This window comes from Haplochromis burtoni, unplaced genomic scaffold (assembly GCF_018398535.1).
Source record: "Haplochromis burtoni strain Fernald_Lab_line unplaced genomic scaffold, NCSU_Asbu1 Contig_32, whole genome shotgun sequence".
Classification (NCBI taxonomy): Eukaryota; Metazoa; Chordata; class Actinopteri; order Cichliformes; family Cichlidae; genus Haplochromis; species Haplochromis burtoni.
This window is the reverse complement of record NW_024582393.1, coordinates 1,278,188-1,293,960: the sequence shown is the minus strand read 5'-3', so window position 1 is coordinate 1,293,960 and position 15,773 is coordinate 1,278,188. Positions and strand designations below refer to the sequence as shown.

Genomic DNA, 15,773 nt, shown 5'->3' with positions numbered 1-15,773 from the left:
CACACACACACACACACACACACACACACACACACACACGAGGGTTTCCAGCCTTTGAGTCAAGCTTACTGCCTTTAGACATTATTTTCCATCTAACATCAAACTCCTCACACATCTGACTCACTAACGTCTCCGTTTGAAATCCTACACACACCACACTGCTGGCTTGACTCATTACCAGTCTAAATTATGAATATTGACAACATTTTGTTTCAACAAGCCTGCTTTGAGACAGTAAAATGCTGAAACATCACAGGTTCTGTATCCAATTGTCAAGTTTATTGTTGCCACGCTGTTAATACCAGGCCGCTTCTAAAAGGCGAGGGAGACGTGATTACCTACATTTAATTAAACCCTAGGACATTAATGTGGAGTGTTAATATTCATAGTAGGAGACACTTAGTGATCATATATTCTTGTTACTGACATGACCTGCTGAAGTAAGTCATTGCTGGCCACAAAGCACTACAAGAACTGTATATTTCCATCATGACGTTTATGTTGCTCTCACATCATCAGAAACTCCAACCAATGCCAAACACAAATAGCATAGTAACACCTGTGACCACTGAGTTTTGCAATATACTGAACTAAGCTTTCATGTACCAACTATGACAATACGACAAATGTTACTAACTGAACAACAAGAAGACAATCAGACTTTGAATATCCAAATATCTGATTTATCTGCTTTTACAAACATGTTATTCAGAAGTGCAGAGCAAAAACATGGACACACAGATATCCCCTGCTTCACTAAAGCTTCAGTATTCGAAGTCAAAGCAGTAGAGGGTGCTGTTTACCACTACATCAGGGTAGTACTCTGCATCCATACTACTGCTAGATTTTACAATTTTAATGATAAATTGAGCCATTATTTCATCTTAAAGTCTTGGAACAATTAACTTAGCCTAAAAAATATAAATAAATAGATCTACAAAGCATCCCAACAAATTAACACTGCTCTTTTTAACTTTCTGGAACTTTAATCAATCACAAACACGTCTCCCTACATCTTTAAATTCATATAAGAGCATTACCAAGGTTAAGCCTTAACAAATTAAGTATATTTTTATCAAGATGTGTCTAGTGAAATTATGCAGGACGTGAAGATTTAAATAAATGTGCTCCTGGCATAGATCCAGAAAACATCACTCACCAGTATCTTGGACTTTTCGTGCTCTTCGAGGGATTTTCCTTTCTCTATGATGAGGGCAGAGGTCAGCTCATCCAGGCCAGTGATTGCTGCATTCTCGTTCTCCCTCTGGGCCAGTTTGGCCAACTCCTCCTTCACCATGGCCTGTTGACGTTCAAAGCTAAAGTAATTGAAACATGAGATCTATTAACCTTTGACACTTTATTTTGCAATGGAAAGCCCTCTGAAGTTTTTGTTCGCATACCGGGTTAGCCACTGAGGTTTTACAGATATTGCTTTATGCAAAGCATTACAAATAAATGTGGAAAACGCCTACAGAAGTCACTTCCAGAATGTTACACATGGTTTTCCACTGTAATGTGATAGAAAAGTAAAATATACATAGAGTAAATTAACTGCATTGCAATGAGCATGAGTGAGAACTGCTGGACTTCAATATGCAAGTCTTCAGAGGCTCAGCACAGCATATAGGCACTCCAACAGCACAGAAACATGCCCGTTATACAGAGTAATGTAGCACAGGCAGTGTCAATAGGTCACTCGGCATGTGTATGTTTGCAAAACATTGCACACTGTGTGCACTTCATTTCAAATATCTGTCAACTACATGTATTCAACATGAATTCAGCTGCATCTGTTCCTTAACCAACTATGACAGAAATACAACTCAATTTGTGACAATTTGATATCTGAAATCAAGAATGTGTCTCAAACAGGTTTACAGTCTATGGCATGTAAAATCCAAGTCCTTAGCCTTGTGAACATGGTAAGAAAAAAAAAAAAAAGCTCCCGTCAGTAACTGCTAGAAGAAACTTCAGAAAAAGCACCAGAGGAGTGATCCCTCTACAGACAAATAACAGGTTGTGTGTGTACAAAACAGAGCAACTTACAGGACAAATTCTAAACATGTAAACAAGCATGACTGAACACAAGGGAACAGTGACCTTGACATTGTGAGCACCTACTTTTTTCGCATTTCCTCTTGAATTTCTTTAGAAGATAGTCCTGATGGTTTTGCACCTAACACACAATTGGATAAGGATTACTGATGCATATAAAAATGACAGTATGAACCCGTTTGCAGGATTTGCAGCAGGGTTAGGGGTGTGTATAATAAGATCCCTTCAGACATGAATCATGGCAAAGCTATCTACTGCAATTATACTATATTTTGATGCTGTGCTCAAGAATCAGTGCATGGGAACATATTTGCTGCAGTTACAATGGGAAGTTTGTGAGACAGGAAAGGCCTTTGACCAGCGACATACTTGATGGTGGTGGTTTGTGACTGTCCGGCAAGGACTTTGGTGGCTTGTTGCTATCAGACCCCTGAGACTCCCTCATCCTGCGGAGCACATCTTCTGAGAGCTGGATGGGATTAATAAACACATGCAATGCAGTGTAAATGTATACCAGATTAAATCTTAAGAGGTTTAAAGTCCATCGCCTAGCCTATTCAAGTGTCCTATAACACAGAAAATACTTCTGTACACCTCACCAATCCAATGACAAGGTATTGAAACAAATGCTAGCTAGCTATTTGCCTGCATGGATAGAAAAGATTACATATTCTCATGCTGCAAAACTGCAAATATGTTGATGACAATCCCCATGTTTCATGACATGTACTTCTGATTACAGAAGTCAACAACAGCAAAGGACTTAACGTGTTTGCTGTTGTTGACATAGCGTCTTAGCTATCAGCGGTTTGCTGTGGAAATAACACCAGCATCTCATGTGACCTAGTGCTGTGAAATTGTCCGCTGTGCTAGCATTTTATCAGTCATTATTATACTAATAAAATAATAACCTACTAATCTAAGAAAAAGGGCAACAGTAGCTGGACATGACAGGAAAAAGAAGTTCTGACCCGGGTTCATTTAAGGACACTGGACCTGTCAGGCTCGCAGCAGACAGACGGATACCACCACAAAATCCCACTACTGCCTCTGCCATTAGCCGATATACCGTAACAATAATAATAATAATAATAATAATAATAATTAAAACTGTGGTGTGAATTACCCCGAAAGCAACAACGTTGTACTCTATACCTTCACTCCTTCAATTACTGTGACCTTCTCGTCTTCGTCCAGTCCGAATGACACTTTCCTCGCCGTGCTCCCGTTTCCTCCCATTTTGACCAGTTTTCCGTTCCCACTCAATTAAATCACGCAATACAAGCCAAGTCGACTGTTATGTGAAGAAGACATAAATTGGAGAACAGCTCGAGTCGCCGCCTCAGCGACTGCTGGTCAAAATACTCCAATAAAGGTCATTTTAACGCTTCAGTATCCTGAAAGCTCATTGGCCAGATTTTACATTACAGATCCAATGGCTAACAGTAGCTTATCGTAAACGGACGAAGGGTTGATGGGAATTGTAGTTAAACACAAGACTGACGAATCTAAAATGCGACCTGTGCGGTATATTTAAGATCATACAGAGCGCATTTGCTCACACACACACACACACACACACTATAGATAGTAGAAAAAAACAATTGAAACAAAGAGTTCACTGTTTATTCTTTAGTTCATGGAATGCTTAACACCTTGATTTGACATGGCTGGAATATTGTACAATAAATGCACTTCAATAAAAACGCAATTTTAAACATCATTTCCAAAGGATTTCACCATCAAATGTTTTCAAGAGTGGAATTTTGCTGTGATGCAACTTGTGAACTCTTGTCCAACAAAAGGAAAAGAATATTTTAATCCATTACCCCACATAAAACAACAAATTTACATTTGAGGATAAAATATTTCAAATCAGGAAAAATGCAAATGAATCATATGATGAAAAACATCAATGCAACCCCCTATTTTTCTTTCTTTCTTTTTGCATATTGGTTACAACACTATGCTGATGAATACTGCTAGCTTAAATACAGCAATCACCTCATACCAAATATTGTATTTTCCTTGGCAACAGTATGCAATATACTTATCCTTGTCAATGTATTACAATGATCCAATGCAAGTGCCTGACCTTGTTTGTCAAAAGACAAAAGTTTAAACTATGTAATGAAACTGTATCAATACCCCCATTTGATACTATGAAAACAGTTGTTTTTGGTGTACGTTCACCACTTGTGGTAACATTTGTAACTCTGAATATAGGGGAAAAAATCAAATCTGCAACAGCAACCTTTGGCAGCAAGCAAAACTGGAAAACCACTGGTATCAATCACAAGATTGACGTGGAATACACAAATAAGTTTGTGCAAATTTTGTCTTTTATCTCAAACACATAACTTGCCAACAAATGTCATTTCACTGGCAGCATTGATTAATCTGGAATTAAAGTAAAAAGCACACAAAAAAACCAAACAAAAATGAAAAGATGTCATCCACAAGATCTGGGCCCGTATCCCTAAAGAATCTTTGTGCAAAAAGTGGCTCCTAGCGGCCAAATTCTAAGAAAATTCTCAGAGTCATGACGTTTTCTTAGAATTTCCCCTAAAAGTGACACGACAATCCCAGTTAATATAAAAGCTATTCCTCAAGATTCCTAGCGCTTAAAAGGGCTCCTAAGGCGAGATCTGCTAAGAGCAGGGAAGAGGACTTTTAGTGGCTTAGGAGTTCCCCTAAGCAGCTGCACAAAATGGCCAACAGAAGAGGCAGGAGAGATGTCCTGCAAACACTGGATGACAGGGAATTATTGAGATGCTACAGAGTGGATCGTGCAGGAATCATGTTTGTGGTGGATCTCCTTAGAGATGCAATTACTTCACCAACTCGACGCCACAACGCTATTACACCGGAGACGAAAGTAATCACAACCCCGAGGTATTTGGCAACCGGGAAAATGCAACAATGCAGCAGTGATGACTTGGGTCTGCAATCACAGACATTGCTAAAAGCTGAGCCGTGTTACCCTCGTTAAGACCACACTGGACTTGTAACGTTGTGATTTCTACTTCATTAAGGACAGCCTCTTGAGATAGGCCATCTTGTTTTCAACGGGGTCCATATGGGAGTGAAAGTACAAAATATGCCAGCTAGGATATTAATATGAGCAAATAAGACACGAATCATTATTTGAACAGGGTGTAATGAGTTTTTCACATATTTTAGATTCTAATGTTAGGCTATAACCCCTACAGCTTACTATTCATTTTCCAGATATTTTCTTGAATGTGAAATATTATTTACAATTACAGTCAGCATAAGATTAGAGTATATAATATGTTTATTGATTTGAGGGTACATCCTTTGCTCATTATCACCAAAAGCTCATTTCCATCAAACTTGTAGGATCAACCAATCACGGCTTTTGAAATGATGACTCATACCTAGCAACGGGGTCAACCACACCTCCTCACTAAGATAGGATTTTCCATCCATTCCTTGCTCAGAGTTCACTGAAAATGTTCTGGAATCACTTCTAAGCTAAAACTCCTGGCAAGGAATTTTTAGGTTAAGTTAGGAGCTCTCTGAGAGGATTCTCAGAATCTTTAGGGATACGGGCCCTGGCTTCAATTGTTAGGAATTGTCCTTTGTGTCTGTGACATTCTGCCCTTTAACACCAATGCGTTGCCTGTATTCAGCAGCTCCCTATTATAATGAAGTGACATACAACACAACAACACTGTTTTACTTGTCAACACATACCAAATGAATTAGCACAAGTCTTTGAAGTGCTTCCAATAAGCAATGTGACCAGTGCAAACTGATTAGCCTGATTGGTCACAAATCTTAAGTCAGATGAGATGCTGTTACTGAAAGTCTTCAGTGGGAATGTACAGATGTAAGGTTTCCATCACAAGAATGTTTGATCAGTTTTATAAACCTTTGTAATTAAAATAGGTTTAAAACATCATCGGTGAGAACTGAGATATTCATTGTTGCATTAGTGCTGGAATGACAGAAAATGTGGTGAGACGAGTCAATAAACTCCCAGAAATAAGAGCTTGCAGAGCAGAATCATTATCAAGCCTGTTGGGGCCACAATGAGGGGCAGCGCTCCCAGTTTGGAGCTGGAGCAGGAGCAGGAGCAGCAGCAGCAGCAGCAGCAGCAGCAATGCACTCTGGACAATGTTACAAAAGCAGTTGCTAAATTCACAGTCCTTCAGAAATAAGTTTTTTTTTTCTTTGTTTGTTTGTTTGTTTTAAGCGCCCACTCTTTCAGGCCTCCAAAAAAAGACCACTATCACCCTCCTTGGTGTCCAACTGTTTTGTTCTGCACCAACTTCACTGATCCCCATATTGCTGACAACACTACACATGCACAACAATTTTAGTCCAGCTGTACAACTCTTGACCCCTTCACACAATTACAGGTCTCCAGCGGTCAGCTTCAATGCTGTTAACACTGCTGGACCCATAGGGTCCGGAGGCAACATCATCCAGGTATGCTCCAACCATGCGAGTACTGCTCGGACCAGAGCCATCAATCTGGGTGGAGGAATAGTACAGGCCCTGGTCATTCATCTCCTTACGACCAAGGTTTGCAGCGACGGTTGGAGGAAGGTGGACATCACTTTCATCTGGCTCATCTACCTGCGACTTGTAGGAGAATAGGATCTTGGGCTCTGAACTGCAGAGATGAGGGAAAAGGTAAGCTTTTATTTGTACAGACCGAAAACTATCAACTCCTGCAGTGCTCATCAAATAAATCAAGCATCTAAACTGATGTAAGAGAAAACCACTTCGTGGTCATATCTATAGGCTACATTTCCTGAATCCTGTCTGACATAAGTCCTCAATACAAACATAATTACAAAGACTAAAACTAACACTGAAACAAACAAAATAAATAAAACAAACTAAAATATTACATTTTCAAACAAAAAAGCTAAACTGAAATTAGCAAATTCACCTGGAAACTAAACCAAAAGCAAAGCTGAATTTAAAAAACAAGGAAGTAGAAAAAATAAAAACTAATAAGAAAAAAAACAAATGTATAATTAGTGCTGATCACACTCTTATTCTCTACATCTCATGTGACTACATACCCAAAGAAGCCTTTGAGGAATGTGACATAAATGAGCGGAGCGAAGGCAGAGAAGTACAGGAACGTTGTGACATCCACACAGCTGGTTCACAAGAGAAAGAGCAAACCATCTCAGTAAGCTTATTCAGCTCTCAGCTTCACAAAAAGCATAACCAACAGATTGCTGCCTGACTATTATGTTCAGATTCACCCGTATAAACTCCACTGAACTTTGGTGGACCCAGCAAAACAGTGAGTCATCCCAGTGGGTGCAACTCAGCCAACAAAATTAAAATACTAAGAGGTTTTAAAACAGGCAGCCAGCTCCATATCAAGGGCATTTTCTAATAGGCTTACAAAGCATTAGAGCCACAGCTGCTCTGAATGCAGCTATTGTTTCTTCTTAAAAGCATAAAATTAAATATGAGGCTTGATTTACTTATTTTAATCACCAAAAAAAATCTAAATTGGCTTTATAGCTATATAATGTATTTTTGATGTAATATAAGCAAATATGCTTCAGAATACTGACCATAGTCCCTCTATGACTTCAGCACACAACAGAGCACTGCCGAGGCCCTGAACGAGGTTCAGCAATGACAGGATGGCAGCATAGACGTAGAAACTCCTCTTAGCTGGAGAAAGGAAGCCAAACAGAGATCAATCAGGGCTTTGCAGGTAAATTTAATATGTTAAATACCAAGTTTGGCTTTAACGATATTTGAGTAAGAAAAGTGTCTCCCCCCCCCTCTCTTTCAGTCTTTATAGACCGTTAATTTTCACTTGATGAAAAAACAAAACAAAACCAGTGGGACATGCGAAAGTTTGACTATAATTAAGATACTTTTACTGCCCTTTATGTCAGGAAACTTGAGCCATCAAAATGATCTATGCTCCCTCGTTGCCGCCCCCTACTGGCCTCTACTGTGGATAATGACTCACTATGAATAAGACCCTTAATGGAACTTCGCTGATAAATCCCCCAACTACTCTAACTATATAGCAAAGGTCAACAACAATGGCTCTTCTGATCAACTGTGTGAGGATGTGAAAATGAAGACAATGACACAAACGCAGCAGGGGAAATGCAACTGCGTGAGGTAAGTATAGATGTGGTTTTAAAAAGTTAACTCTAAAAGACAAGACACGACTTTATGTGGCCAATTAGGTCAAAAATACTTCTGCTATTGAAAAACTGTAACTTTTTTTTTTATCATATCAAAAGTTAGGAGCAATTCTACTTCTCCAATCTTAACTTTGTTGTTTAATGCAATTTAACTTTTAACTCACATGGCAGAGATATCCTTTCTCTTATTGGAGTTTTTGGTAAGATCACAATCAAAGAGTACACCTATTTAAAAAAAGACAAATATGAGATAACAGGCTGATCATTTATGGTAAAGGATCTTTTTGCTCATGCTGCCATTATAATGGAGTTACTGACCAGAAAGAAAAAGCAGGAGCTTGCCAGCCAGAAGTGCCGGCCCCCGTGACCATAGATGTTGAAGTCCTCCGCTGACAGATGACTGTCAGGATACAGTATCTCTAGCGTGCCCTGAGACAATGTATTATTCAGTTCATCTGCATGCAGAATTTCCTGCTACAATATGTCATGATGGTAATCATTTGAAACTATATTTAACCTCCCATCTGCCATTACCTGTGTGACTGAGTACGCCAGAGCCAACACAGCAGTAATAGCCAGCACACGCTTTATGCTGGATTTGCTCTCCAGGTGGCCTAATGAACAGAGGAAGAATCATGCTTAACAGGAAAACAGCTGCATTAAATTAATTGCACTTAGCACTGAAAAGAAAATTTAAAAAAAACAAAAAAACATATTAAACATATTTGTCATGTAAAAAGCTAGAAACATTACACATCTAAAAATAAAATGTATGGTAAATGAGAACTGAAACCAACATGACAAACTCACCAAAAGCCAGTCCCAAGATGATGACGCTGAGCTCAATAGCCAGCAAGAAAAAACGAGTGATTTCCCAGAGCACCTAAAGAGAAAAGAAATCTTTAGGAGGAATTCCTGTTGTTAAGGAGATCAGCTGTGTATTAACACGTGTTAAGTCGAAGTGCATAACTTTAAAGGTCAGCAGACACACCATTATGTTATATATTCATTCATTCTTTTTTGGTAAATTTAATAGTTTAGCCCTGATAATGTGCAATGGAAATAACAGGTCCATCTCTCTAAGCTCCATAGTGATCTGCCTGGTATGTGTGGAATGAAGCTACGCCTTTTCTTTTAAACATGAAAGGTCAAAAACTTTTTTGGACACTTAATAAAAAGATCTCTCTTGCAGGATATTGTCCCTGTCATTTTAGTACAAGTCAAATATTTATACTGACAGAAACCCAGACTGTTTTGTACACAAGAGACTTAGAAAAGGCATACATTTCAGTCTCTTATAAGCCTATAATTAAAAGACGTTTTAACAAATTCCAGGTATGCTCCCATTTGTACATTGCAGTACCATTAGGAATGAGAAGATACATTTAATTGAAACAGTAGATAATAACTTGAAATTCAGCTCTGTTTTACACCTTTTTCTGAAAACAAACTGACACCGTAACAGACTCGATCGTTTTGGCCGTGGCGTGGCTACGACCAATCACAGATTATAATTTGACTTTAAATTACAACTTGTAGCCATAAACCTGTAAAGTTTTACTTGTGGATCATGCGCTTGCTTACTTTGTCTACAATGGTGGCAGCACTGGATGCACTGACAGTCATGGACACTATAGCCCGGGTAATTCCAACTGCTGCAACAACAAAAACCTAAGAACCACAGCACACAACACGTTAGACTACATGATATAGTCTGTCAACATAACATGGTCATAATAAAATCATATACTGGTGGAAAATTAGGCCAAAGTACAGCTGATAACAATCCTGTACTCAACAACACTATTGACAACAGTTCCTTTATTGCTTTGCCAGGCTGAAGTAAGGTGCATTAATATACGGTTTGACAAATAGATCAATCTTTTACATCTTAAATGCTTTGGTATACCAGTTCAAAGAGGAAAAAGCACATCCACTGATTGTACAGTTTGTGTCCTACCAGAAAGTAAAAAGTGACGAAGATGGGGCTAGAGGTGAGGCGGATCTTTGCCCTGGCAGAGGGCAGCTTCCACATCAGGAATACAAAGAAGGCCACATTAGGCACGAGCAATAAAATGTCCCAGAACCGCACCCTGAAGCAGACAGGTGAATGTGAAGGGTAAATGAAGGGATTAAGTCCTTCAGCAAAGAGTGCGTATCTATAAACATTTTTGATAATCTGGTGAATTTCTACTTTGAACAGTCTCTGTTTTGCACTTATAGCAACAGTAGTTTCAACAGTAATTTTGCACAATCAACTGATTACCTGGATTCTCCAATGTCCTCATACAGAACTTGTAGGCATTTGTGAGGCTTGGTGATGTTGTTTTGGGTATCAGGTTGCCAGGTCGAGAATGCTGTTGTGTTTCCCAGTGGCGTAGGTGAAACACTGCCATTATCCTGAGAAAAACTAACCACAGTAGTCACTGTGGCTAGCATGGTGTCAGAGCCTGAGGGAAGACATATCTGATTAAGTCAAATAATATTTTAAACACGGTTAGTCATTTTGAAATATGTAAGAACTTTACTGTAGGGGTGCTGCAGGTACTGAAGGGGTCTGCTTTAGCTACATACAAGATTGCTGTATCCTCCTTTAAAGAATTTACAGTTGGTCTTCTAGATAAAGCTATATACACGGGAACACTTATTTAAGAAGTAGTGCAGTCGATGCATCAAGAAATCACAGCTCATGTACTTGAACGTTACATAATGAGAAACTCGACATGCAGTGTTCAGTGCCAAGCATTAACACTAATCTCGTTAACATTTACTTGACGCCCACTCAACAACTGGACAAGAGACAAGTTACAGTAGCCTTCCAAACTTGTCCACAGCTTACAAAAATACCAGGGGCTAAGACTAACATACGTACATTTTTTGCTAGAGTCAGCTAAAGTTGAAAAGGGGCAGGAATCATGTCGCAGCAGGACTTCTGCGTATTATATATCGGAATACTTTCAGTTAGGGAAGAGGAATTTCAGACATTAGCTAAGCCGCTAAGCTCGTTAGCTCCCGTCGGAATTTGTGTTTATTAAACGAAACTACTCGCTCATTCCTCAGAAACAAATTCGTCAATGACGATAGTACTCATGGTACATGCGGCTTGTTTATGTAACATAAAGTACCAGAGATTAAAAGCCGATGGACTAGCGTTAGCAACAAAACAAACTGGTGGCAGTGTACTGACGCCGACACAGCGTGGAGCATGAAATAGTAAATATTAGCATCTTACCTTTTCAGAAGACTCGGAATTAAGGATATAACTGCTGTAAAATATATTATTCAATAATGTAATTCAAGCACGTGTGTTGTCATACACATAGTAATCGACCGACACACTGGTCTCCAACAGGGGACATAGCTATGCCAGATACTTTCGTTAACAAATTTCCCGTCGGGTCAGCTGACACTCTCACCCACCAAACAGAATGAGCAAGTCTCGCGAGATGTCATACTTATTAATGAAATGGATGTGGTAGTAGGGAGGTTTTGTTTACGTAATACTTAAGCAAGTAAAACACAAAGCACAAAAGACTGATCTCTCACAAATGTGTAAAATAGCGTGTATGGTTGTGAAGACTAATTGTATAATGATAATATATTATGAAACAGAGGCCCTGGGGATTTTGTAAGGAGTTTATTTATCAGTTAAAGTAGAAAAACATCTTTAAAAGTACATCTTTATTTTAAAGTGTTCTTCCTTGTTTACATTATATTAGGAGTGCATTATGCTGGAGTAATAAAAAATATATTTATCCACATTCCCCTCTGAACTCTGCATGTCTGCGCTAGTCTTTCAGTCATTCAGCAAGTATTTCACTCGTATTAACAACTTTATGTTGATGCCAAATTGAGAAGCATCCCTCCGTCATTATGTAAAGCCTCTAGTACAAGGCAAAACTGTTTTATTGTACAAGTCTTAACTTAAATTATTTACTATTTTTTTCTATGCACAGTTTGTTAAATTGTGGTTACAATTATGAATAAATTGTGACACGGCCTTTTGGGTGACCTGACATCATCCTGTAGGCCAGGTGCACTGGTTCAGTTAAGTTAGCTTTAAATGTATAAATGTGAGTCTTTCCACTGGTAGGGCTAACATTGTAGAAGCTCAGCCTGTGGGTCTTGAAGCTCAGCTTGATCTCAAGTCTGCGTGACACTGTGGTCCTCTTCAAAGGCACACTGTGACTTTGCTCGAAGGCAGTCAGAAGGTTGTTGAACCACATCAGACACCAAGAGCTTCGACTGCTTTCCAGAGCAGATGGCACCCCGCTGCGTTCTAGTTTCCCACTGTAGCACACGCCAATGATCCAAGGTGACCCCTCCAGCTCCACCTCCCAGCAATGATCACCTTCAGAGAAGCTTTGGTTGCTGAGGACCTGGAAGAAGCTGGCGAACCTCTTAGGAGAGGACGGGTAGTTCTGTTTGGCAGCACTAAATGTGGCCGTTTTCAAGTCCTCTGAGAGAACAAGGTTAGGGTGGACTGTTTCTGGATCAAAGGTGATCTCAGAAGGGTTGAGGGTGTTTCGAAGAGAGCGCTGAATCTCTCCGAGTCTTTCCCTCAGCTCAGCATTCATGTCTTCCACCTTGGGACAAGCCTGTGCAAGGTTGACTTTTACCTTAACAAGCTCTTCCTCTTCTCCCACTTGTTTTGAAATCAAATCTGCAATTTGTGGTTGCAAACGTTGGAGCTCTTCACTAAATGTTGCCCCATCGTCTTCTTTCAAAAGGGATTCAGCTGTTTGCAAAGCCTGCCTCAGCTGCTCGGTCAGCTCAGAGGCCTGACTGACCCGAGAGCATATGATGGCCTCAGGTAGACCTAACTGTTCTTCAATCATCTGTGTCACTCCCTCGATGTAGTTCTGCGACAGCTCCTTTATCTTCTCTAACAGGCCGGATGCTTTCTCTCTCAGCCGACCACTAGCAGTGGTCACCTCTAACTCCAACTCCTTTTCTTTCTTAAGGATACCCTCTGCCATCTCTAACTTGACGTTCAGCTCAGTTACTTGCGACGCCAGTTTAAACTTTGGTTCATCCAGTTCCATTTTGCCTCTGCCACCACCTTTTTCCTGATCCATTGAAAAGGGATGCTCTGTGGATCCAGACCCAATTCGAAACCCATCCTTTGCTTTGCATTCTTCGCTCTCCTCTTGGAGCTCTCCAGCTTTTTCTTGCACTTGGTGATATTTGGCTTCAGATTCCTCTGTCATAGAGCTATGATCGCTCTCGACTGTTACATAGCTGCCATCAGCAGGGTTTCCAGGGGGGAGGACTTTCCCAGCAGTGGCTTTGTAGGTTTCTACAATACTACGCATTTTGAAGTTCTTCACGAGGGCATCGGATCCCTGGTACTCAGAATGACACTCGGGGCAGTTGTGATGGTCAAGGCCTTCTGCCATGGTCTCAAGACAGGCAAAACAGTAGAAATGACCGCAAGGAAGAGAAACTGGGTCAGAGAATAGTTGCAGGCAAATGGGACATGTAAGCTCCAAAGCCAAAGCCTCTTCATTCTCACTCTCAGACATGATGACAGGTGCTGAAAAAAATAGACAACCTGGGGTAAACATTTGCAATGGTAAGTAATTCACAATACACAATTAATGTAATTAAAAAGGGCTTCCATTCTACACTAATTATTATGAATGAATGCATATATGACTACATGTATGAATCACAGATCAATTTTCAATACTTTTTACTATGTAAAAGTATTGATTTTACATATGCAAGTTAAAACAACAATGGGAAAGAAAAATCCATTATTATAAGAGATTCTGGAGTAGCACTGCATATCTCTGAAGGCACCATTAATGATGATTGGCATTACAGATGATTCGGAACAATATATGCTGCCAGAAAGAAGGCGTGCTGATGTCAGCAAGACATTGCCATGACACTTTGTGCGTGTATTACAGCAGTATGTTACTAAACTGGTTTGGCAGCGGTCCAGACCTAATGCAAACACAGTAGAAAGAAAAAAAAAAAATGCTGACAGCGATTAAATACCAAGCTCTTTAGCTTCTGTCTTCTTAATGACCAAACTGCAAACCAACCAAGTTTTACATTTGTTTGTTTTGTTTGAGCATCGAAATGAAGTGTATTTCACCTGGCAGAGGAGAAAAACAACTATTACAACAAAACACAGGGGAAAGGACACCAGTGAGGACTTGCTGATGTGGGTAGACGTAATTTACAGAACTTTGGCCATGACCTCGACAGTATGGATAGATTTACAGTTAGAATCACTATCAGAAAAATATATGTGCAACCGTAACATTGATTTGCAGCTCTGTTACTTCTATCCCGGCTACGTTTTTGTCATTATCTAATAACAAATATTTATTTTCTCGGCTTCCAAAAGGTTTAATCTGGTTTAATTTTCATGGTCTGGGGGTTAGATGCATAATGTATTTGAGCGATATCGACTTCTTTTCTAGATAGGGTTGATAAGCTGAAAACAGCAAACACATTATGGAAACAGACGGACAAACCACGGTTTTTTTTGTTTTTTTTTTTTAGTTTTCTGAAATGCATTACAATAAAAATGATAATTAGATATTTTCCCATAACTGGTAACGTCTACATTGTTCCCCGTGTCTCACATATTTTCTTGCAGTAGTAAAATCCGGAAGTTACACCAGTGACTAAGCACAACAACTGAAGAGTTACTGAAAAGAAAATAAGACCATATCGTCACAGGATGCCTTTCACATTATACCTGCTGTAAATGAAAACTTGCAGTCATGGCCATAAAAGGGGAAACGGAAAGATCTACGAGTAACTGGTAAGAAGACTGTTAACCTGTTGGTTAAGTTTCGCTTTCCTGAGAACAGGACGCACACAAGCGGAATCCAAAGGTCACTTTCCTTCACATGTACGATGAACGTTTTCCTGCTAGGGTGGGAACAAAAGATGAGCTCACTTAATTCGGCTTTGTTTTCTTATTAAATCGCACATTGCACGATTGCTCTTCAAAAGCCTCTCAAGCCCCAAATTTCTGGGGCATCGTGTAAAGCGTAAGCACTTATTTAGAAACATTTAATTATTATTATTATTATTTTAAAACATACCATCCAGCTTTAAAGACTTACCTGAAGGAACCGTAATTTTTTGTGTTGCTTCTTCCGTGTCAGGTGCGTCAACAAAACGCCCTGCGCAGAGGTCCGCTGTAACCCTGGTAGCCTTCAGCAAACACTGATGCCGTCACCTACCCACGTGGAGCTAATAAAACTGCAGCTACCAATGGAATTTGTTAGCTCTTTATTCGATTACTTTGTATTGCATTTTATTGTATTACAGATGTTAATGCACATTTAAAAAAAAAAAAATCCCACCTGGCAATTTAACCTCACTCTTGCAATAGTTAATCTTTTAAACTGAAGTCAAGCATATCATTAAAAACAAATGACGACATGCGTATTTCTGCATACTTGGTCTAAACAGTAACAGCCGTATCCTCAGCTTCAATGCATTGCCACACAGTTTGAGGACAAAAGATGTGCAAGAAAATACAAAAAAATAAACACAACAGTGTCATCACAAAGTGGAACA

At 39.5% G+C, this 15,773-nt stretch overlaps 3 protein-coding genes across 5 annotated transcripts in view; all 3 read right to left on the bottom strand.

Moving 5' to 3' along the window:
* LOC102288833 (MICOS complex subunit mic25) overlaps positions 1-3,529 on the bottom strand; it is a 52,245-nt gene extending 48,716 nt beyond the window's left edge. For 2 of the 3 annotated variants that reach the window (XM_005918581.3, XM_005918582.2), the window contains exons 1-4: positions 3,211-3,529; positions 2,425-2,524; positions 2,122-2,176; positions 1,160-1,316 (exon numbers count right to left, since the gene is read on the bottom strand). In XM_005918581.3, coding sequence (XP_005918643.1) covers positions 1,160-1,316; positions 2,122-2,176; positions 2,425-2,524; positions 3,211-3,294 — 396 coding nt within the window. In that variant the 5' untranslated portion in view covers positions 3,295-3,529. Of the gene's footprint in view, positions 1-1,159; positions 1,317-2,121; positions 2,177-2,424; positions 2,525-3,181 lie in introns of all 3 variants that reach the window. The other variant, XM_005918584.2, reaches the window with a different exon arrangement.
* Positions 3,530-3,985: 456 nt separating this feature from the next.
* Positions 3,986-11,635, bottom strand: tpra1 (transmembrane protein, adipocyte asscociated 1). Its single transcript, XM_005918580.3, has 11 exons — positions 11,455-11,635; positions 10,489-10,672; positions 10,183-10,315; positions 9,807-9,893; positions 9,033-9,105; positions 8,757-8,836; positions 8,541-8,651; positions 8,387-8,447; positions 7,629-7,731; positions 7,119-7,199; positions 3,986-6,700 (listed from the first exon to the last, which is right to left on the bottom strand). Exons 2-11 carry the CDS (start codon positions 10,659-10,661, stop codon positions 6,430-6,432), a joined length of 1,173 nt encoding a protein of 390 aa, XP_005918642.1. The 5' UTR covers positions 10,662-10,672; positions 11,455-11,635; the 3' UTR covers positions 3,986-6,429.
* Positions 11,636-11,830: 195 nt separating this feature from the next.
* On the bottom strand, positions 11,831-15,432 carry trim107 (tripartite motif containing 107). Its single transcript, XM_005918579.3, has 2 exons — positions 15,314-15,432; positions 11,831-13,758 (listed from the first exon to the last, which is right to left on the bottom strand). The coding sequence occupies exon 2, from the start codon at positions 13,745-13,747 to the stop codon at positions 12,200-12,202; it is 1,548 nt and encodes a 515-aa protein (XP_005918641.1). The 5' UTR covers positions 13,748-13,758; positions 15,314-15,432; the 3' UTR covers positions 11,831-12,199.
* Between the last annotated feature and the right edge of the window lie 341 nt (positions 15,433-15,773).

Bases quoted from the DNA above. Each gene is read 5' to 3' on its own strand.
- tpra1 (XM_005918580.3), bottom strand. From the start codon at position 10,661: ATGCTAGCCACAGTGACTACTGTGGTTAGTTTTTCTCAGGATAATGGC. The intron at 8,837-9,032 runs GTGAGTTTGTCA...TCTGTTCATTAG, and splicing joins CATCTTGGGACTGGCTTTTG to GCCACCTGGAGAGCAAATCC. The intron at 6,701-7,118 runs GTATGTAGTCAC...TCATCTCTGCAG, and splicing joins TTCCTCAAAGGCTTCTTTGG to TTCAGAGCCCAAGATCCTAT.
- trim107 (XM_005918579.3), bottom strand. From the start codon at position 13,747: ATGTCTGAGAGTGAGAATGAAGAGGCTTTGGCTTTGGAGCTTACATGT.